The sequence below is a fragment of the Gnatocerus cornutus genome, chromosome 8 (genome assembly GCF_029298725.1).
Source record: "Gnatocerus cornutus isolate USDA-ARS CGAHR chromosome 8, icGnaCorn1.1, whole genome shotgun sequence".
Lineage (NCBI taxonomy): Eukaryota > Metazoa > Arthropoda > Insecta > Coleoptera > Tenebrionidae > Gnatocerus > Gnatocerus cornutus.
Window position 1 is genome coordinate 7,747,972 of NC_142240.1, and position 23,008 is coordinate 7,770,979.

Consider the following 23,008-nt stretch of genomic DNA (forward strand, 5'->3'; position numbering starts at 1 on the left):
TTGTGGATGAAAAATTTTGATTGGACATTTGTTCATTAGAAGTTGTGGGTGTTAGAGTATCTAAGGGATTTTCAGATAGAAATCTTAGATATTCCAGTATTTCATGATTGACGTTTCCAGGATTATTAGCAGTACTGTATGTTTCATTTTGGTCGTTCTCCAGAATGTTGAGTTGAATTCTTGAAAGAGAATCTGGGTTAGTATTTTGTTTTCCTTTTTTGTAAATAATTTCGTAATCATATTCTTCTAATCTTAGTCGCCATTCTATTGGTTTGCTATTGGGTTCTTTTAAGTATAAATTTTGAATTTTCGTCCGAATAGATAAGATCGAAAATATTTGCAGCTCCACACAATGCTTAGTAACTCTTTTTCAATCGTGCTGTATTTGCATTCTGTGTCATTAAGCGTTCGAAAAGCATACGCGATGGGTTTGGGTCCGTTAAGTTGGCCATTTTACATACCTTTTTCAACGTGAGCTTACCGGCAACCTTTTTATCCACTTAACTTACACTAATTAAAGTTTACAATTAATAAAATAAAACTAAACGTTGCCGCATGCAAAATAAACTAAAAAGAAACGAAACAAATCAATTTTGTTTTACAACAATGGCGGCACCACTCAAACAAAGACGACGTGCTTTCTTTGGAGTACCGAACGGAAGTGATCTCTACTGGTCAACATTCCTTCCGCCAGGCGGGCGGGTGGCGGCAGTGACTTGTTAGATAAATTATCTAACAAGTCACTGGGTGGCGGTCTCAGTTCCGCGCCGCGGCGGTACTTTTGAATTCAAATCGAGCCATTACAAGGTATACAGCGTGTCCCAGAACTCGTGACCCAGAGAAAAAAGGCTTATGGAGGCAAACAAAATTTCAAAACAAACTTTTTTTATCTCAAAAAATAATAGAGTTAAGACGAAAAAACGGTAGCCAATCCCGATGCAGAACAGGATTTGAAAACCGGTAACTATGGACACATACTATCATTCATTGGTCAGATGGATATTCGTTGCCCAGGATATTTTACTCTATCTCTAGAATAAGCTTCTGGAATTGGTTGTTAATTTTTAATCCTTTCTCAAATTTTATTAAACTTAATTAATTTTTGTTTGAAAATTTACATCTGTATTGCTGTCGGCACCTCCCCTTGCTCTATGGGTCATGAGTTCTGGGACACTCTGTATATTTAGACTTACCTCTTACCTCTTAATATAAAATTGGCTTCCCGAATGACAAGACTCTTTGGGAAATTATTCAAAGTGGAAGTCAAAGAGCACGACATAAATGAGCAATCAAGGACTTCTACACAGAGAAAAATTTATATGGATTTTGTCTACAAATGTTCACGAAACTGTTACAATTTGTGCAGTTTATCTGCATCTGTTTATTTAAAGTGAATTGTTATATTATTTTGCACAATATATCTTTAACTTATCCACAATATTATTCAAACATTAGTCAATTTTTTATCAAATAATTTTGCACAAAACTGTGTGACTTGTAATGCACAATATTGTGTGAATATTTAATTCCAGAATATAAGGTGAATTTTAATTGCACAAAATTGTGCTAATTTTTAACGGACACTATAAGAATATTTTACGCAAAATTGTTCGAAACATTTTTAAATATTGTGTATGAAAATTGCCCAATCTTATACTTTAAAAACGCTCAAAGAAGGGTTATGTCAAAAAAAGTGCACATATAATATTCAAACATTTTTATTATTTATTTACTTCTATAATACAAATACATATAAATGGCAAGATATTTTACAGAATAATTTAAAAATTATACTAAATATCTTAGTGAGACAAAACATTTATAATTTAGGGTTGTAACAAAGCACGAAAAAAAAACAATGTAAATCTGCAACTTTAAAAAATTCCTTTTCCTCACTTTCTACATCAACTTTAAAAGCATAAAATGTCGTGAAAACCCAATAGTTTTTATTATTTTACAATAAAAACAGAAGTTTTGATCATTTTTATTTACAATGATTTTCTCAATGAGGCCGAAAACAGGAAAACAATCAGTCCAGTTTTCCGTTACATCAGTTTGATTTTCATTTTGATGTAGAAAATAGGTTTTTAAATGTTTCCGAAATGAATTGAATTTATTGTAAATTCTCCAACATCTTTTGACATTACAAGGCAAATTATCATTGTCTTGCAAAAAATGATGGTTTCTTAAATGTTTTATGTAATTACATATTAACATCACATTTAAATGCAGAATCACATTTAAAACAACACAACATCTCAATATTATAAACAAGTATTAATGATTATAAATGAATAATAAAAATATAAAAATTAAAATAAAAGCATGCATAATAATGATTTAAATTAGAAACTGATTATAAACTACACATAAAATAAAAACAACAAATGTCAAAAAACAATAAAGCTGGTATATACTTAATTTAGATTTGTCAAAAATTATAAAAAGTTCAAAATGTAGCTTGATCCTCAAACTGACGCAATTGATAGATAATTACAGTGAATATTTATTCCCCAGCGTAAAAATAGACATTTTGAATAAAAATGGTTAAGAAAATTATTAATGGTATTAATAGTATTATTATCATTATTTAACATTTAACTACTCTTACCAACAAATATGTCGTAAATGTCAAGTAATTCCCATGCTACAAGTATATTCTTTACTTTATCCATAACTTTACGACTATTTATTTCTCTACTCAAAGTTAAAACAAATTGCATACATTCAGAGATGTAAAACATAAATTACGCAATAGACAATAAGCATAATTGTAACGTAATGAGAAGAGTATTATTATAGTATACTTACTTGTATCATCAAGTTCTACCCCACTAGCACTCAACTGCTCAACTGAACAAAATCAAAATACGAAACTGCAGTAAGTTATACAAAGGACACGTGTTGTTTAGACTGCAAATTTTCTGGAATCAACGAGGGAATAAATGCGATTGGATGTTCGCACATAAAAAATAACTTTGTTGGCTGATTCCAGTTAAAGATATTATTTTTGTTTCCAAAATGTCTTTCAATTTTTCACAATCATTGTCAAAAAAGTTTGAACACTTTTGTGGATTGTTAAATTAAGCAAATTATGTAAATAAACAACATAAATTGTTCTACAGTAAAACATAAAATTGTAACTCACCAAGTCTCTTACCTGATTTGAAAAATTTTACACAATTTGTCGAGTTAAAATTCAAAAAAAATTTTACACAATCAAGTTGAAAAAAAGTAAGCAGCGGTTTATCATCAATTAACGCAATTGTAAGAAAAATTGTGACAATTTACAATCACACAACGTTGGGCAACAGATTTCTAGAGCATTTTTCTCTGTGTAATATTAGGTGAACCTCAGTTTCCACTTTGTGCATCACATTTTGGGCAGTTTTTTCTGGCTTTTATTTTAATGACTTCTTCTATATCTTCGAAGAAAAAATCTAACAAAGTTCTACTTCTATGGATGTTAGGAAATTTTCGGTACTATAGTTACATCCATCACAAGTTTCGAAGGCGATGGCACATGGTAGAGTTGAGAATCATATGTGAGATGAGATAGTACTAGTAGTACTCACGGTAATTATTCCCTCAGGTTGAGTTCTTCTAGGAAAATATTTAAGAAGAAGGAATGCTTTCAAATAATACGATTTCTTCGTGACTTCTGATTGAATAGTTAATTGTTTTATAATTTCGACAACTATATTTTTTTCTTGTAAATGGACAATAGCAAACAGCAAATATTTGAATGAGTGCATCAAAGGCACAAGTATTTGCTAGTGTAAATTAGCTCTTTGCCAACTTTTACAGGCATCAGGTTATCCGAGTGGCTATTATGAAGAAGTCCTATCGGTTTTACTTTTCTAACACATGAGTAATTTGCAGCAACCAACTCTGCTTATGGTTCCAAATAGGAACTTCTGGATCTATTTGTGTTTTCCCTTTATTCTCGCCAATTTTTCCTACTTTTCGTGACTTGTCAAGATTAAGAGTTTCAATGCATATGACACAAAGTCGTTGATCTTCCAAAGATGCAGAACAATCTTTATGATGATGAATTGACTTTCCGCAATAATCGCAATTGAAATCTGTTGACAATCTTAATTGACACGATGGGCATTTTGTGAAAAACGAAGTCAAAACTAAAATAATATAAAATTAAAACAATAAAAATATTACAAAAAAAAACACCTAACTCCGATGTTTTCAACTTTTTTTCGGTTTCTTTGGAACTCCGAGAACTCTTAAATTCCTGGGAAAATAGTGTTTTTTCTGTATGTTGGTAACTAGTAATATAACATACCTTTTTACATCTAAAATTATGTTTCGCAAGTTTTAAAGTGTTCTGATATGAATTCTTATAAAATCGTCCACTCGAACGGATAACTGCATGTTTCCAAAGGTTCTATTTTTTATATTATTAAAATTGCTTTCGACTGCAGCTGATGAAGCAATGTTTGGGGCCCCCGGAAAGTACTTTTGCATCACAGCCGTAAATAGTGGAATTTTGTCTGAGATTTTCAAAAACTCATCAACAAATGATGGCAGCCATTCGTCCTGCTAATTCCAGTCAGACAAATTTTACAGGAGGTAAAAAAACCTATTAATTTTATTAAAAATAGATTTATAAAAGAACTCAAATTACAAAAGGGTTAATACCATTCAGTTACGAATTATACATAATAATAATTTAAAAATAACTCCAAAATTAATACTTTTTAACACTGTATAATTGGAGATAACAGACGATCTTTCTTGGATTTTTTGTTAATTTAGGAGTTAGCAGTTTTACAGCAGTGGTAAATAAAAATAACTTCAAATATTTGCTGAATAACGACGTTTTATTAGTTGTATTGGGAAAATATAATAATAAGAGTAGTAATAATTACTAAATTTAAAATAAATGTCTTATTAAAATGAATGTTGTCAACGCAATTTTGCGCCACTGACTTGAAATCGTTCCCTAAGACACTAATATGGAGAGATTGCTCATTTTAACTCAAAGTTTAAGCAACTTCAAACAATTTTTAAAAAGTTTCATTTTGATAGGAGCCAAAATTTTCCATTTTTTTTTAATCAAGATTTGAAATTTGGAGGGATTGCTAATCTGGACTTGTTCATTAAGTGTCCCAAATTCTAAAAATTAGTGCATTGTAAACAATTTCTAAAAATTTTCAGTTTTATAACGAGCCAAAAATTTCCAAAATGTTCTATTCTCACTTATAATGTTGGTATTTTTGATACTAGAGTGATAAAATTTTGCTATTTTGGACTTGTCTACTTACTACACTAAATTCTAAAAATTAACAGTAACAAAGACAATTTTTAGAAATTTTTATTTTTAGAACATGGTAAAATATTGTAATGTATCATTAAAAATCAATGATTGGGTTTTCGATGTATGTGTTTTATTTTACACCCACTTGTTTCTTTCCTTTTTTTTTCCTACGATTTTCCTTGTTTTTTTGTTAAAAATTCGAGTTGCATCTAACTGGTTTTCGTATGTGTCAAAAAAATCATTTACGCTTTTTCGGTTGAAACCTTTTACTCTTGCTAATGATGTAGCTTCTGGCTGACGTAAAGATAGAGTTAGGTGACGCTTTAAAAAGTTGTAATACCATTTTTTTCTTGCCATTTGTTCTTGTTTACTAAATCCACAATTTATTTTGTTTTTCTCTGCTAGTTGATATGCCAGCCTCCTTTATTTAATTGTTAATCCAAAAATATGTTGTTCTAAGTTTAGGATATGCTCAACAAGGTCTTGCTCTATATTGTCAGGCAATGCTTTTATGTCCTTTTATTATTTTTTTGTCTTTGGCGTGTTTATTGGAATTTGTTAGTTGCCTTTTTAAAGTGGCTTTAGGAATCCCAAACTGTCGAGCACATTCATTTAAACCTATAACACCCATTTTGAAGAGCGTTTGCTAAATCTTCTTCTCTCCATTTGTAATATTCCCTTCTTTTCTTCTGTGCTTCCACCTTCATAGGAAAACAGTTTGATAGCATTGTTAAAAGAAATACATTTATCGTTTCTCCTATATTTGGACCTATGATCGGTTTTCTATATTGGACCGGTCCAATATAGGAAACCAACCGATCATAGATCCAAATTAGGCAACTTGCTCTTCAATTTTTTAACCTTTATTTATTTTTACATTATGCTTCGAAAATGAAAGGTAATTAGCAAATTAAATAGCCAAAACTAGGAACTTTACTGAATTCCTTGACTAATAAATTATAGGTGGGAATAAGTATTAGTATATTGCTTACGTTTGACCGTAATAAACCACAATTTAATATGCACTTTTTGTTGATGTTAAATAGCGTCGCTCAAGTTGCAGATATTGGCGCCAATTTTCGACAGCAAGCTGATCTGTCTACTATCGTTCAAGTCGACTTAAAAGATGACGTTACAACATCTACTTACTGCGAAAACCTAGTAGTCCAATCAAGGTTCCGGTCCAATATAGGCAACTCTCCTCTACTCTTTTTAGCCAAAGTTTACTTTGTTTATGTGACGAAACTTGAGGCTTTTAAGATTTATGAATTTTAATACCCATAAAGGTATTTTAGGAGGTAATTAAAAAAACGATGGTGTTTCTAAAACGTTAAGAAGCACGTCTAAACTGAATAGATGTAAGATTTACATTGTTTCCAGATTGTTGTCGAAAAAGTGTTCAACGAAGTCTTGATTAAGTCGTCTTGTAATTAGAGGTTTTTTCAAGAATTCAAATAAACCTGATAAAGAAACCAAATAAAGTGACATCTTTTCCCAATGAATTTTCAACTTTTACGGTATTAAAAAAACGTAACATTTCTTTTATATGATTGATTTGAAATACACACCCAAAAATAGTAGATTTTGTTATACGGCAGAAAAGTGGTACTTTTTGTCGAGCAATTAAATTGCAGTAGCAAGGCGAAGCGTATGCAAAATTGCGAGACAGCAAAGCCACTTTTCGGTAAAATAACAAATACTACTTTTTTCCAAACGTTAAATTCAGTCCCACGACCAACAAGGAGTAAGCGCAAATTGAACTAAAAACATGGATGGCTGTGCATGTAGTTGTCATTGATAACATTTACTGTGAAAAATAGTTTCAAAGTTAAGATCGTGCAAGCGCCATACAGAATGTAAGTGTCAAATAGTACTTTTTCTGCCTAGGCAGCAAAAGTGTTTCCATGTTAAAGGGCGCTTTTCATTACTTACAACAAAATTGCCTATTTTACTGTCTAAAAACGATTAAAAAATAGTGACTTTTTGTGACGTTTGGAGAAAAGCATTGTTTTATAGTTGTCGTTTTGATTAAGGTTTTGCGTTCAAAATTCAACATATCAAAAGTGTTATTAATTTTTCTTATAAACTCTATTGTCGCCCAAGCTGCTGAGGGTAAAATATTTCAGGTCATTTGAATGCAGTCACACTTGAACTAAAAAGTTGTGCGGCTAATTAAACTTCCATTTTTTGAAATGATGTTGGTGTTAAATGACTATCTGATAGTCTAGGAGCTTGATTTATATTTCTAGAGCAATCTCTATTGTAGAATTCTACTACAAATGTTTTATCAATTCAATTCTGCATAACTGCGCTCAATTATTCTTCCTTCTTCGTCGACAAAACAAACAAATAGATGGCATATATCAAAAGAATAAACAATTTTTTGCTCATTAACGAAATAATAAGGCTTTGTCCCACATACACCCAAAATGGTAGGTAGCAAAATTAAAAAAATTAGATCCAACATCTGAAATGACCACCCGAACTAGTAAAATAATTTCTTTCAGTTTGATATAGTTTGAAAAATTATTATTTTTAGAGCTTCTAAAGAACAGAATGTTTGATTAAAACATATTCTATAGGCTGTTTCCAGTTGACAAAATGCTAAAGCATTTTTGCCGGCAAATGTTTTTGATGTTTTGCTAAAGATTTCAACATTTGCGGCTCTACTTATTTTATTTATTTTAATGGCCATTTCGATAGGTTGTACAAGGTGTTTATAAATGTATCTAGCATCAAGAGTGGCTATGAAATGTTAAAGAAATTTGCCGCTCATTACAAATGTGAGTTTCAATTTTTCAACTGACATTTGCTGGGCTCTCCATAATTAAAAAGCCACAAAATGGGCAAAAGTTTGATAGCTGAATTTGCTACCTTTGCTACCGATTTGCCAATTTGCTTCATAATACGAAAATGGGTCATGTTTAAATTACCCGCCACAAAAAGTTCGTTGACGGGGACACTTTTTGAATCGTAATTCTCAATTTTACGCTTGGTGTCGCTTCTCATTGTTGTTCTTTGATCTTACCGCATTGGGCTTGCAAACTAGCTATAGGTGGCGCTGTAAAACAACAATATGTCGACCCATTGAAGGATGCACTTTTGCATTCCGGTCGTTTACAACACAAAAATCAACAAATAAACCCACTTCTAACACCACAGAACACATTAACAGCAAAAAGCGCGAAATTTTAACACGTGTTTATCCTTCAACGGACAGTTCAGATTTTTTCCGCTGCACGACGCGTCGATCTCTCGGGTTGTCCAATAGCCGCTGAGCAGGCCGATGACGTCACAGCGGTGGGTGGGACGGCGTCGCGTTTTTCGGTAAACTTCTATATACCAGAGCTTATTATTATCGGTCCACTCATTAAAAAGTTAAGTTGGCAGTCCCTAGCGATTTTTATCAATTATAGTTGGCAGCAATAGCGATTGACCTTGATCCAACTGTGGCATGCGTAGAAGCTAATCGTCTTGTTCAACATTGTCAAAACTTGTAAATCCTTCTTTTGCAAATCTCTATTAAAATCCTTTTTTTGCAACACATTTTGAATTAGTCATTGATTAATACAATCAACTTTGACAACGTGTTAACCTCAAAAATCGTTACATTCAGTTTTCTCCCAATTTTCTCCCTAAAGAATTGAAAGTCTGATTTACACTCAAAAATTTTCTAAAATTTCGTTACATTATTATCAGAGCTGGCTTCTTGGTCATCATTATTATAAATGCGACTGTTATATTCGTATTGTTCATTGTTGTATGGACAATAGTCGTTGTTTGGATTTTCTTCATCAGCAATATTGTATTCTGCGTTTTGATAGTATAAGGGATTCATTGTTTCAGTGTTGTCAACATCAGGATTGTCATAGTAAGGGATATTTTGTGCATTATTTGGATTTTCATTTGGTAATGAATTTACTGTGTTGGTTTTCATAGGAGCTGTTTTTTTTTTGGAAGGTGGAATTGGTCTTGAAGCAAAAACGTTAGTTTGTTGTCTTTGGAATTGTGGTACGAATGCATTATTTCTCGGGAAATTACTTCGGAATGGTGGTCTAAACTGGTTTGGTAAATTTTGTCGACAAATTGGTGGTTGAAATGTTTGTCTCATATTAAACTGTCGAATCTTTGTTCTTATAAAATTTGGTCTTTGAATGTTTGAAGGTTGTAAATATTGAAAGTGGTTTTGCGGTTAAGGTTTAGGGTTTGGATGATTTAGGTTTTGATTTGAATTATGGCTGAAGTATTTAAAATTTTCTTCTTCAACAACGAGACTGATCGTATTTTCTTAATAAAGGTACACTAGAAGGAGCAATTAACATTTCGGTTTATTTGACGACTGCTCCTTAACAATTCGTTTAAAATCAAAGAGTGATTTTCTATATTGTAATGTCGTTATTATTAAAACGAACACTTTACAATTAATGATTTATTTTTAATCAAAGTTACATTGTGAAGATTCAATTTACCAATTACCAATGTCCATATTATAACAATAGCAACTATTTATATTTTCTCAAAGGAGGTCAGTCAGGTTGCTACTTCAGCACCTTAGCGCAATACCTGAGCACTACAATATGGCTGCAGATTTTTAGCAAGGATTGTAGCACTTCTTGTTCTAAAAATACCTAGTTTTAAATCTGCATTTTTACAGAACAAACATTTACCTGAGACGTTAGAGCTTTTTGTAAATACAAACATAGTGGGTGATTCAGATCTCCTCAATGTAACCGTTCCTGGAGTTGGTTTTTTCGCAGATCCCGACTGCAATTGCGATCCATTACTTTTACTTTTCTTTGTTGGTGTCACTGTATCATCTTCTGATTCAGAAGAACAGCAAGCATGGTCATAAAAAACAGTTTTAGCAGTAAAACTTCGGTTAGAACCATTGGTTATTTCAGATTTCAATGTTGTAATAATATTGAGTCAGAAATCAAATGGTTTATTGGTGAAGCGACAAATCCAAGTTTGTGAGGAAGCAGGATATATTTTATGACAATATGGGAAGTTTTACAAACAATAGCTGTTTAACAGACAAGTTGGTTAATGAAAGCGATTTTAACCGGCCGGATGTTTAAGTGTCTCTTTAACTGAAGTTATTTTCGATTTTGATTTTTGAGGTTTCATGGAATTTTACATTTGGGGTGGGAATGAGTTTGAAGGGAAAGTGAATTCCTCCGTTTTTGAGAAAATTTCGTAATTCCGCAGCTTTATCTTGCATTCCAGTTAACTATCGTTAGTTTACAGCTAGCTTCTCCCATTTTTGACAGAACGTCTATGCAGACGAAGGGCTTTTCTTGGTGAGAGAGGCGTTTTTGAAGCTCTTTGAGTACTATTAGGAGATTTATCATATTTACATTTTCTGAATTGATTTGACAGAATTCTGTCATGCTGCTTGAGTTAGGAATTACCTTGCTGATTGGCGGTTGTTTATTTTTTGTTGGCATGTTTGCTAAGCTTGACGAGGGCGTCAGCAAGAGGGGAAAACATTTATTTGAGAAAATGATTGTCTCACCTGTTGTTTTTTTAGCCTGAATCCAGGGATTGGTTTTTGGAATCGGCGCTGGGGCCTTTTGTGGCCGATCCTTTGTCTTCTCTCTTCTTGGAGTTCTTCCAGACGGGTTATCTTCGCACGTGGTTTGCGAGGCGGCAATTTGTTAAGATTTCGTTTTATCAAAGTAAGTCTGACTACTTCAAAAAACTCTCTCTGAGCTTTGTTTTCTCCCCTGTCCACTCAGCGAAGCCGACACTTCCTTTATGACATTATGAGTATTTCGGTTGTTCTTAACCGTTTGCTGCAGTTCAAGTGTATCTCCGTAGGTTTTTCCTTCAGCTCCATGTCTATCATAGTTTGATTTACATTCTGTACAGCCCTTGTCATTTTTTCGATCGTCCATCTCAGGCTAGTGATCGCCTGTTTTATCTCGACCTTCGTATTTGCCTGTGCTATTTTGACCAAATCGTCCATATTTCCATGCAGCTGTGCCATCGTGCCTACCAGAGTTTTTCTCTCACTTCTCTCTGCTCTTTTGTATTTTTTGACTTTAGCAGATTCCAAAGAGCAAGCCCTACCTCTAAACGGCCCTTGAATGTTTTTGTTACATCTCTTTCTTTTTCCATCCTCTGGCATTTCCGGTAAGAAGATTTGTTCCTCCACTTGTTGCATTTTCCCCACCAATATAGAGAGGAGTTCTTCTTATGGAGTCTCTTCTTTTGAAGGGGTCAGAAACGAATTCCACCTCCTCGTAAAAAACATCTTCAAACCCCCACTCCTTGCTTGTTCCAGTTGCAGTACTTGACCCGGAGGGCTGGTTTGACAGTCGCTTGTTGACGGTCGGGGAGAGCCTGTCCTTCCGCTCTCTTCTCCGACCGGCACTGGGGATCCGACCCCCTGCACTGTACTTTTCAGATCTTGTTTGTCTATTCCGATTTTTTTCCGCATTTTATCTCTTCTGCCAGGCTTACTCATAAATCATGTTTCGCGCCAAGACTTCTTCTTGTTTTTTATTTCTGGAGGTTGTCTCCTCCTTGCTCTATTTGGTCCGCGGTGGCTATTTTATTTCACCACTACCCGCCGGCGAGCCGGTTAAGGCATTCCTCTATCCGCCACGTGGGAGACGCGCCCAGTAGCAGTTTGCCTTCTGCCCTGGGGCCTTTTTTTTTGCCCCTCCCGAGGAGGAGAGGAAATCCTTTAAGGACCCCCCACGCTTGGAGATCTTACGCGCGGGGGAGTGTGGGAGTCTGAGCCCATCCAGAGCCCCATACTCACTAAAACCTCTCCCCTTCTCTACCCCCGCTGTAACGGAACCGCCTTCCGGCATTACTTCGGCATAACTTCGACAAAGTTGTCCTCTTCCGGCCAACTTCTGGTTCTCTTCAAAACCTCTAAACGTTCGTGGTCCCAAGCTTCACATTTAAACAGAGTATGCTCTGCCTTGTCAGGACTTTGACCGCAAAACCAACACAAACTTGAATAGCTTCTCTTAATCTTTTCTAGATAAGACGCAAAACATCCATGACCATACATAGCCTGCGTTAAGTAAAAGTCTATTTCCCCATGACTTCTGTTTACCCATGGCTCCAGGTCGCCAACAAGCCTTCTTGTCCAGGATCCATTGCTGGAAGCCTCCCATTCGCGCTGCCATTTTTGAACAATTGTTTGTGGACTTCCTTGATGAAGCAGTCTCAGGTGAAGTGGTGTCTGCCCTGCAAGAACCTGAAGCGCCTCAGTGGACACCGTTCTATATGCTGAGGTTATTCTGATACAAATTCTCTTTTCAGCTTTTTTGAGGATTTTGATGTTTTTCTTGGTGTGTAATCCCACATTCCAAATCGAGCTAGCGTATATTATTGTGGCTGCCGCCACCGACATCACAGACGTCGTACGTTTGCCCGCGCACCATCAATATTTGGCATAAGTCTTCCGCATTCCATTGCTTTGGCTATTGCTTTTTGAGTCACGAATTCAATATGAGGAGTCCAACACATTCTTTGGTCCAAAACCACTCCCAGATAACGTATGGTTGGCTTGGTGCATATTGAAAAACCCATAACTTCAAAAGTTGCCTCTACAGGCCGACGCTTGCCAATGAGAAGCACAGCCTCGGACTTTTCCGGTACCAGTTTTAATTTGACGGATTTTAGCCACTCCACATATTTGTGGAGAGTTTCATTAGCCGCAGCTGTCATCTGCTCGATCGTCCTACCAAGTGTAAGTACTGCCAAATCGTCCGCATATGCCATTAAACCCGTTCCCAAAGGCAGGTCAAGCTGCAGCACATCATCATAGAGGACATTCCACAAGAAAGGGCCCAGAACGGATCCTTGAGGGACACCGCAAGTAACAGTATTTTTCCTCCGGATGCCAGAAGCAATGATCTGCCATCTACATACCAGGTAAGATGCCACTTGGCGACGGTTTAAGGCCGCTACGATTTTGTCCCATCTCGCTGTGTTAAGTGCATTTTTAATGTCTAACGTAAATTACCGCACAGTAATCTTTAATCTTTTTCGATTTTTTATGGCCTTTTTCAGCTTACTCCTAGCGTCACGATACGTTGTAAGTACTGCCTCCACAGTCATCGCATCTCGTTTTTTCTTCCTACATAGGGTTCGTTTCGCCTTCGTGCACAGTCGCCTTGCATTTGCAATTTCTTCTGACCACCAATAGGCTGGCCCACGTCCGTTTTTTCTTTGATACTTTTTTGGGCGAGACGCTTCAGAGGCTTCTCTAATTAGAACTGCTAGTTCTGGTTCATTGTCTAAAGGTGGCCCGATAATTGACAAAAATTTTGTTCTTACCTATTCTTATAGACGTTTCAGTGACTCGGAATTCACTTTCCACCCCACCCAGTTTGTACGTGAGTGGTTTACGCAATTTACATTCTTTCCAATGTTTGTTTTATAGGAGATCGCTCTATGGTCAGTAAGAAGATCCTCCTCCAGGACTCTCCAATCCTTAACTGAAACTGTCCCGCCCGCGCTCACCGATGCAAAGGTGACATCCAAGACAGACGTCACAATATTGTCGTCCCTCTCCCTAAGGAAGGTTGCAATTCCCGTTTCGTTCATCACGTAGAGGTCTTAGTGCGCCATAGCCTCTGCCAAAACTCGTCCTCTGATATCTTCTGGTCCCCCTGTCCATGTGTTTGCCTTGGCATTAAAATCTCCGGCAATCACTATGTGAGCGTTCTTATGATCGTGGACGTTTCTAATTAGCTCGTCCAAACTGGCCTCGGATTCCGGATGACTGATATTAGGGGAGTAATAGCAGCTGTAAATGATCAGGTTGTTAATCCTGATCCAAACAAAACCCTTGCCACTTCCGCAGTCTCCCAGTTCTTCTACTTTTTCATAAGAGGTGTGTCCCCCACATGGGTCACACCCTTTGTGTCGTTTTTTGTATGACCGGTGGAAAGTCTATTGTCGTCATTCTCGAGTCTCGCGCCGGTTCGGATTGCCATATTACGTTTGATATCCTCCGAGATTTCTCGATGTTTAGGCCTAGCCTAAAGGCTGGACACGCTGTGCTGTCTGCCTTATGTCTTTTTGTCTTGCACGCATAGCACTCGGGCTCATTTTTGCATTCCTTAGCGGTGTGTCCTTGGCTTGTGCATTTTCGACATCTGCCTCTATCATATTCTTTGTTTGTGCATTCCTTTGACAGATGCCCATATTGTTGGCATCTGTAACACTTTGTAAGGCTGATCATTTCCTCTAAAATGCAGTCACTCCATCCAACCCTCAGCCTCTTTCGGTTGACGAGACGGTTTGCCAGCGTTGTTGGGAGTGTAAGGAATGCCATCCTTCTCCCTTTTCTTTGTCCATCAGATATCCTTCCCTGGATGCATTCTTTCTCCTCGTGGCCTATGCCAGCTTGTTCAGCAACTGTCTCCTTGAGTTCATCTCAGGTGATCGAACAGGCTACATTCTTGACCAATAATGTTTTTGTTTTTTGAATCTGTTTGATTTTGGCTGTGTTTTCAAGAGTTTTTTTTACCACTTCGACGAAGGTTTCTCGGTTTTGGCTAGTTCCTGCCACATTGATTTTAATATTTCCTTTTCTGGTCTTTTCTACTCTACCAACTTTTCGACGTCTACAGCTTTTTTGAGTTTCTGCATCGTGGTTTCAAAGCATTTGCTTTCCTCATTGTTTATTTTTATTTCTATACTTTCGCTTATTTGGTTCTTTTTGTTTCTCTGCTGTTTATCGTCAGTTTCCAGAGGTTGCAGTTGCTGCTTGGTGGTGTATATGCTCACCTTCGTCCTTGTTCCATGAAATAATACTTCTACTAGTTTTCTAAAGCTAAAAAGCTCCATTCCCTTGATGTGATGCATAGCCACTTTTTCATTATTTTCAGTTTCTCGTTTTACCTTTTCTAGCACGTTGCATATACAGGGTGTTCAAAAAATGACGGACCAACTATTCACTACGTGAATCTTCAGATAACAACTAGTAGCTAAATTATTTTTTTTCAGTTATTAAACGCTTCGTTGGAAATCTACAGCCACTTAAAGGGGCGCTAATTGTGACACAAAATTTTTCTTATAATGAACTCAAGGTTTACAAAATTCTACTAGAGTTCATGTTTTGGGTGACATTTACATACTTACAGTCTTTAAATGCCTAAAATGTTGAAACAAATCGTTATGTTGCACTTTTAAAATTAAGCTCAAAAGCGCAAAATTAATCTGGCAACATTTCACTTCAAGAATTCAGTAATTAATTGTTGCTTAGTGCCTGACAATAACCATTTTTTGAGAAAAGTCAAAAAATTTTAGGTGTCACAGACTAGAGGAGTTTATTTCTCTAGAATACTTTTCAACGAGTTTATCAACGTCAAGGTTTATCAAGGTACGTGAAACGGGCCGATTCGAACCAAATTTATCAGGATCATGGACGACCCAGAACTATTCGCACACCAAGAAGAGAACAAATGGTTCTTGATCTACTTTGTGACTTTTTCTGGTCAGGTGTTATCAAAGCTAAACCATAGTAACCAATTATATGATTTATTAATAATTGTAGTGTTGCTCTGGTCACAAAATTATACTCCTAATAATTTCCAAAAAAATTGAACAGTGTTGCCGTTTTTCGCAATATTTAAACTTATTTTGCTCCCGTACAAAGCTTCAAATAAAAATTTTAAGCAGCATTTCCAATTCGCAGTGTCTTAGAGTTTGACGTTCTTATCAGTTGGTCCGCTATTTTTTGAACACCCTGTATGCTCTTCTTCCTTCCCCACAACTATCTTTATGACTTTTCTTATTGCCTGTATTTTTGACTCTTTGGACCTGATTTTTGTTGTTTGTTCCAGGATGTCCATTTCGTTTTCCATGCTTCGCAGTTCCGGGAAATTGTCAGCGTAGAGCTTTTGGATACTGCGTTCCATTGTTAAATCCTCTGGTTCTACAAGTACAACCTTGACTACTGTATCACAGGTATTTATTGGATTTCCGATCTCAATAGCCGTATTTGTATCTGCATCCTCTTGCCATACCTTATCTCTTATCTCTTATTCTCCCAGTCCTTGAAGTTTTTTACTTTGCTTACTTCTGTGTTTGTAATTTTATCATATGCAATCCCTGTTTGTTACCAGTTTGTCCATCATTTTTTGATAGTAAAGGCAGTCGCGTTTTCCCTATTTACTATCGGAGGCGATAAATCGATTGTTTCTACTGATGTGTCCCCGATCTTTCTTTTTTTATCACGTATTCATTGCCCACCGAATTACTTCTTTGGTATTGGAACTTATGCATACTTGTATTGAGTCGCCCATATCTGGTGCTTTCTTCTGTTCCAGAGATTGGAGTGAATTCACCGGCCTGGTCCCCTGCCGTTAGTTCATAGAGATTATTTTTACTACTCATATTGCTCCCACGAGTTGGGCCGAAAACAACTATCGCCCCCTGGCAGTGCGCCAGTACCAAGGAGGAGGGACTTATTTTGAGACAGGGTGGCTCAGGTGCCCTGAAGGTTTTAACGACTTTGCTGTCGGTCTTTTTTACAGAGGCAAACCCCTCGCAGGCCGATCTGACCTGACCTGACCTGACCTACTACAGTGAAAGCTCTTATAGGCGGCCATCGTTTGTGACTTAGTTTTTGTCCGTTCATGGGAGCCGTCCTATTAAAAGAAAAATGTCTCTATAATGGAGGTTATTTTTGGATGTCCGTTCAAAGGAAATACAATTTTAAGTTTTATTACACAACAATAATACATTTTTATTTAACATTCAATTATACATTTATGAAAAGAAAATTCTGATTTTAATTATTTGGTGCAAAATAATTTAAAATTTTTGAGCATTTTTCCTAAAAATCAGACCAAATTTTTTATCATTTCAAAAGCCTTACAATTCTCGTAAATAATTTCAATGCACGTCAGGTGTCTAGAGCTTCTTCAAGATTTTTGACAGAAGAATTGTCATCTGCTTTGTCGTCGGATTCCAAAACCATGTCATTTTGATCAGATATGTCGATGTTCTCTTCCTCAGTCGCTAAATCTTTGTCGATGTTCACATAATCATCAAAATTGGTTACTTCTTCGGTTGATAGAGAAATATAGTTTAATGTTTTACACAAGTTCCTGAAGGTAAATCATGTTCCGCTTCAAAATTATTGACTTCTTGGACCACATTTGTATTGTTTATAAAACCAGATTTGTGGCAGCAATTTTTTATTGTAGTTGCCATGCTTTTTTAATAAAATATATAGCTTTTAATACATCAAATGAATTTGTCAGTTCAGAAACTTCATTGATATTGTTCATCAAAGAAGCAATATGTTTGAGCAAAAAATTACCTTGGTCCAATGGTTGGCAGAATGCAGTTGTATTAGGTGGTAAAAATAAAATCTTCGTATGTTTCAATTTTAGATTTTGGACACGACTTTTCTTTTAATTTTAATTTTTACTTTTTTAGTTCTTTTAATTATTAATTAATTAATTTAATCTATTTGATATTTTGAATCCACAGCCTGCTAATACCTACGATTAGAAAATTCGATAAATAAAAATATGAAAAAATTGATTTTAAGAGAACAAAATAATAATTTTGAAATTTTAATTGCAGGTTTATCTGTTTTAGCGACTAAAGTTTTTTTTTTAATAGAGGGATTTTTCCATATTTTCCTTCGCCTCAGAGATATGGATAAAAGTGATTAAGAAAAGTTGCTTATAATCAAAGTTGAAGTTTTTACAGATTTTAGCCAAAAATTCAAATGTTAAATATCGCATCTTGCGAATCATTTTACCCACAAATGAATGCAGACGTGATAAAATTATGCTCAATGGGTTTTGTAATAAAATTATATTTTAATCTTGGGGTACAAGAAAAAATTAAATTTGTAAACTAGTGGTATTAACTAGTTCAATGCTGGCGTGCAAAACACTTCTTGCATATAGACAATGGTTTAGCTACATATATTATATTTCAGAATTATTGACATCTCGGTAGGCCATGTCTGTGTAAAACGCCTTTAACAATGTGAACGACTTTTAGCATTTTGGTTCTAAAACTGTCAATGTAACATTTTGAGGTTATGAAGTAAATTACTTTTTTAAGCTAATGGATTGATATTTTAATCAGATTCCGAATCTACCATCATAACACAGATTTCTTCTGCTTCAGATTTCAGTTCAGATGAATCAGATTCTAAGTTGACGTGACACACATTACATACACATAGGGATAAATATAAATCTAAAAACACTAAATACGCTTATATTAGAAGATTCTGCCAACATAAATTTGAATTTCCAAGGCACACTGAGATGTCAATAATTTTGAAATATAGTATAGTTTTCATACTAGATGTCATTTTTTCATTTGTTTTTTTCACTGTTACCAAATTATGAATGAAGACCATGGCCTGTCTAATTAATTTTATAAATGACACTTTTTTTCTCAAAGTAAACATTGACATTTCAGACAAAAAATGTCAAATCTGTCACATATTTAGTTATGAAATGTCAAAATTGCAGTGTTACCAAATTGTGAAACAAACCCATGGCCTACCTAATTAATTTTTTAAATGACACATTTTTGTTTCTCAAAGACAACTAAACATGAAATTATTGACATTTTTTTTTACACTGACATTAAACTGACATTTCAGACACATATCAGTAATGACATTTTGGGCTAAACGAGTCAAATCTGCCAAATATTTAGTTTTTAAATGTCAAAATAGTAGTGTTATAAAATTGTGAAACTAAATCATGGCCTGCCTAATTAATTTTTTAAATGACACTTTTTTTTCTCAAAGTAAACATTGACATTTCAGACATGTCATTTTGGACAAGAAAATATCAAATCTGTCACATACTAGTTATCAAATGTCAAAATTGTAGTGTTACCAAATTGTGAAACAATTGCCTGCCTAATTAATTTTTTAAATGACACATTTTTGTTTCTCAAAGACAACTAGACTTGAAATTATTGACATTTTTTTACATTGACATTAAAATGACATTTCAGACACATATCAGCAATTTTGTGCTAAAAGAGTCAAATCTACAATATATTAAGTTTTCATACTAGATGTCATTTTTTCATTTGTTTTTTTCACTATTACCAAATTATTAATGAAAATCTTAGCCTGTCTAATTAATTTTATAAATGACACTTTTTTTCTCAAAGTAAACATTGACATTTCAGACAGAAAATGTCAAATCTGTCACATATTTAGTTATGAAATGTCAAAATTGCAGTGTTACCAAATTGTGAAACAAACCCATGGCCTACCTAATTAATTTTTTAAATGACACATTTTTGTTTCTCAAAGACAACTAAACATGAAATTATTGACATTTTTTTTTACACTGACATTAAACTGACATTTCAGACACATATCAGTTATGACATTTTGGGCTAAACGAGTCAAATCTGCCACATATTTAGTTTTCAAATGTCAAAATAGTAGTGTTATAAAATTGTGAAACTAAATCATGGCCTGCCTAATTAATTTTTTAAGTGACCTTTTTTTTCTCAAAGTAAACATTGACATTTCAGACATGTCATTTTGGACAAGAAAATATCAAATCTGTCACATATTTAGTTATCAAATGTCAAAATTGTAGTTTTACCAAATTGTGAAACAATTGCCTGCCTAATTAATTTTTTAAATGACCTTTTTTTTCTCAAAGTAAACATTGACATTTCAGACATGTCATTTTGGACAAGAAAATATCAAATCTGTCACATATTTAGTTATCAAATGTCAAAATTGTAGTTTTAGCAAATTGTGAAACAATTGCCTGCTTAATTAATTTTTTAAATGACACATTTTTGTTTCTCAAAGACAACTAGACTTGAAATTATTGACATTTTTTTACATTCATATTAAAATGACATTTCAGACACATATCAGCAATTTTGTGCTAAAAGAGTCAAATCTACTATATATTTAGTTTTCATACTAGATGTCATTTTTTTATTTGTTTTTTTCACTATTACCAAATTATTAATGAAAATCATAGCCTGTCTAATTAATTTTATAAATGACACTTTTTTTCTCAAAGTAAACATGTCACATATTTAGTTATCAAATGTCAAAATTGTAGTGTTACCAAATTATGAAACAAACCCATGGCCTGCCTAATTAATTTTTTAAATGAAATTTTTTTTTTCTCAAAGACAACTAGACTTGAAATTATTGACATTTTTTTTACTCTGACATTAAACTGACATTTCAGACATATATCAGCAATTTTGGGCTAAAAGAGTCAAATCTGCAATATATTTATACTATATTTCAGAATTATTAACATCTCGGTAGGCCATGTCTGTGCAAAACGCCTCTAACAATGTGAACGACTTTTAGCATTTTGGTTCTAAAACTGTCACATTTTGAGGTTATGAAGTAAATTAGTTTTTTAAGCTAATGGATTGATATTTTAATCAGATTCTGAATCTACCATCATAATACAGATTTCTTCTGCTTCAAATTCCAGTTCCTCTTCAGAGGAGAGACGTGACACACATTACATACACATAGGGATAAATATAAATCTAAAAACACTAAATACGCTTACGTATATTAGAAGATTCTGCCAACATAAATTTGAATTTTCAAGACACACTGAGATGTCAATAATTCTGAAATGTAGTATACATATTTAGTTTCTACTTTAAGCTTTTTTACCTGAATTGCCAGCATAAAAATAGTTTCATTTTTACACTGAAGAATCGCCGCAATCCCAGTGTAAAAAATCGCCTGTCATTTATGTGTCATAATACATAAAAATCGAATTTATTGAAAAATGCCGCTTAATTCCGCAGAACATGCAAGGTCACCACTAGCTTCCTTACGAACGGACTCGAAGTATCATCACTGCTCCGTTTGACACGCAGCGCGCCAACTCCACCCGTTAAAAGTCACTAAACTCGAGGGGGCTCTTCCTAACCTAAAAATGTCAACAACAAACTGTCCACAATGGTGATCTACGGCGTCTACATCGTGTCGAAATCCGGAGGTTTGATCTTCAACCACGACCACAACGTCCCAAAAATTGAAACGGAGAAAACCTTTCCGTACCCCCTGGACATCAAGCTGCGCTACGAAAACAAGAAAATCGTCGTCGAATTCGGGCAAAGAGACGGCATCCATGGTAAGTCCCCGTCTTCCTGTAACCAACTGATGGTTTGTTTTTAGTCGGGCACGTCCTGTACACCATCAACGGGATCGCCATCACCGGCCGACAATTAGACGACGGTAGAGACGCCTTCGAAGTTCTGGAAAACCGGGAAAACTACCCTTTGAGTCTTAAATTCGGGCGCCCCAAAATGACAACAAACGAGAAAATTTTCCTAGCGAGCATGTTTTATCCCTTGTTTGCCATCGCCAGTCAGTTGAGCCCCGAGCCGAAGTCCTCAGGGATTGAGGTGCTGGAGGCAGACACGTTTAAGTTGCACTGCTTCCAGACTTTAACAGGGGTGAAGATGATGATTGTTGCCGACAGGGGGCAAGCGGGGGTGGAGATACTCTTGAAGAGGATTTATGAGATTTATGCTGATTACGCGCTGAAGAATCCGTTTTATTCGCTGGAGATGCCGATTAGGTGCGAGCTGTTTGATCTCAATTTGAAGAGTATCTTAGAGCAGTTGGAGAAGTCAGGGATTGCAAATATTTAATAAATTAGTGGGATTTTTGGTAATTTTGTTTTGATGATAAATTATCACTTGTGATAAATGTCATTGCGTAGTTTTTAAACTTTTGTTTGCATTTATTCTTTGCATACAAGCTTATTAAATGCTCAAAAGTTTACAATTACCTTAATTTTAAGAACTTGTAACTCAGAATTACGATTTTAACCTTCTATTTTGACATACATTTCGAGGTTATGTCTCTAAAGTTTATCACTTAATTCAAAGCTATCGAGAAAATACAAGGTGGTTATAAATGTTTCTAGCATCAAGGGTGACTGAAATTTATTTTGTGTACTATTTTGCCGCTTTGTTTTCATAGTGAATATGACTATCTTGAAAATACAGGGTGATTTTTAAAAAACGGCAGGCGTTGTAGAAATTTTATTTATGAACCGATTTCAAAAATTAAAAAACAAATTAAATGGTCTTTAATTTATTATAAACTGATGATTTTAGAATTTTTCTAAATGTCTTAGTATCTTTGGGGCGATATTCAACTTTCTTATTTTAAATTGTTACCCATATTTTTTTTTCATAATTTGGAAGATATTAATTTTCTTGATTCAGAAATGTGTAATACAGGGTGATTTTTTTAAAACGGCAGGCGTTGTAGAATGTTTATTTATGAACCGATTTCAAAAATTTAAAAAACAAATTAAATGGTTTTTATTTTACTATAAACTGATGATTTTAAAAATTTTCTAAATGTCTTGGTATCTTTTGGGCGATACTCAACTTTCTTATTTTAAATTGGAACCCATATATTTTTTTTCATAATTTGGAAGATATTAATTTTCTTGATTCAGAAATGTGTAAAATGTTATACTTTTACAAAAAATATTTTAAAAAAATATATCAAAAATGAAAAAATCTAGGCAATGAAAGTTAATAAAATCTAGATGCGTGGTGTCAAATAACATAATATCGTTATTGTAATGTCAAAAAGCAGCAAATAACAGGAAAAACAAGTTTTCTTTCAACAAGATGGGGCTACACCTTACAATGCACAATGCTATTCTCGTAGGTGTCAATTGTGCAATAAAAAAAAACGGGATGGCGTTTCAACAGTATTTTAATTAAATTAGG

General features: G+C 34.6%; 2 protein-coding genes across 4 annotated transcripts in view; both read left to right on the forward strand.

Moving 5' to 3' along the window:
* Positions 1–21,924, forward strand: part of Trs23 (trafficking protein particle complex subunit 4-like protein Trs23) — a 46,667-nt gene extending 24,743 nt beyond the window's left edge. The window contains exons 3-4 of the mRNA XM_088043666.1: positions 21,056–21,384; positions 21,429–21,924. Coding sequence (XP_087899792.1) covers positions 21,210–21,384; positions 21,429–21,907 — 654 coding nt within the window. The 5' untranslated portion in view covers positions 21,056–21,209 and the 3' untranslated portion in view covers positions 21,908–21,924. The remainder of the gene's footprint in view (positions 1–21,055; positions 21,385–21,428) is intronic.
* LOC148169412 (uncharacterized) lies at positions 12,371–16,881 on the forward strand. 3 transcript variants are annotated; one of them, XM_088043809.1, is made up of 5 exons: positions 12,371–12,792; positions 12,850–12,986; positions 13,040–13,171; positions 16,093–16,216; positions 16,579–16,881. In XM_088043809.1, the coding sequence occupies exons 2-4, from the start codon at positions 12,864–12,866 to the stop codon at positions 16,171–16,173; spliced, it is 336 nt and encodes a 111-aa protein (XP_087899935.1). In that variant the 5' UTR covers positions 12,371–12,792; positions 12,850–12,863; the 3' UTR covers positions 16,174–16,216; positions 16,579–16,881. The 3 variants fall into 3 exon arrangements, 2 of the variants coding, with proteins under 2 accessions (XP_087899935.1, XP_087899934.1); XR_015770613.1 differs by having other exon boundaries at positions 12,371–12,986; positions 13,036–13,171; XM_088043808.1 differs by having other exon boundaries at positions 12,371–12,986.
* Positions 21,925–23,008: the final 1,084 nt, after the last annotated feature.

Bases quoted from the DNA above. Each gene is read 5' to 3' on its own strand.
- LOC148169412 (XM_088043808.1), top strand. From the start codon at position 12,795: ATGGTTGGCTTGGTGCATATTGAAAAACCCATAACTTCAAAAGTTGCC. The intron at 12,987-13,039 runs GTAAGTACTGCC...TCCCAAAGGCAG, and splicing joins GCTCGATCGTCCTACCAAGT to GTCAAGCTGCAGCACATCAT. The intron at 13,172-16,092 runs GTAAGATGCCAC...TGTTTGTTCCAG, and splicing joins ATCTGCCATCTACATACCAG to GATGTCCATTTCGTTTTCCA.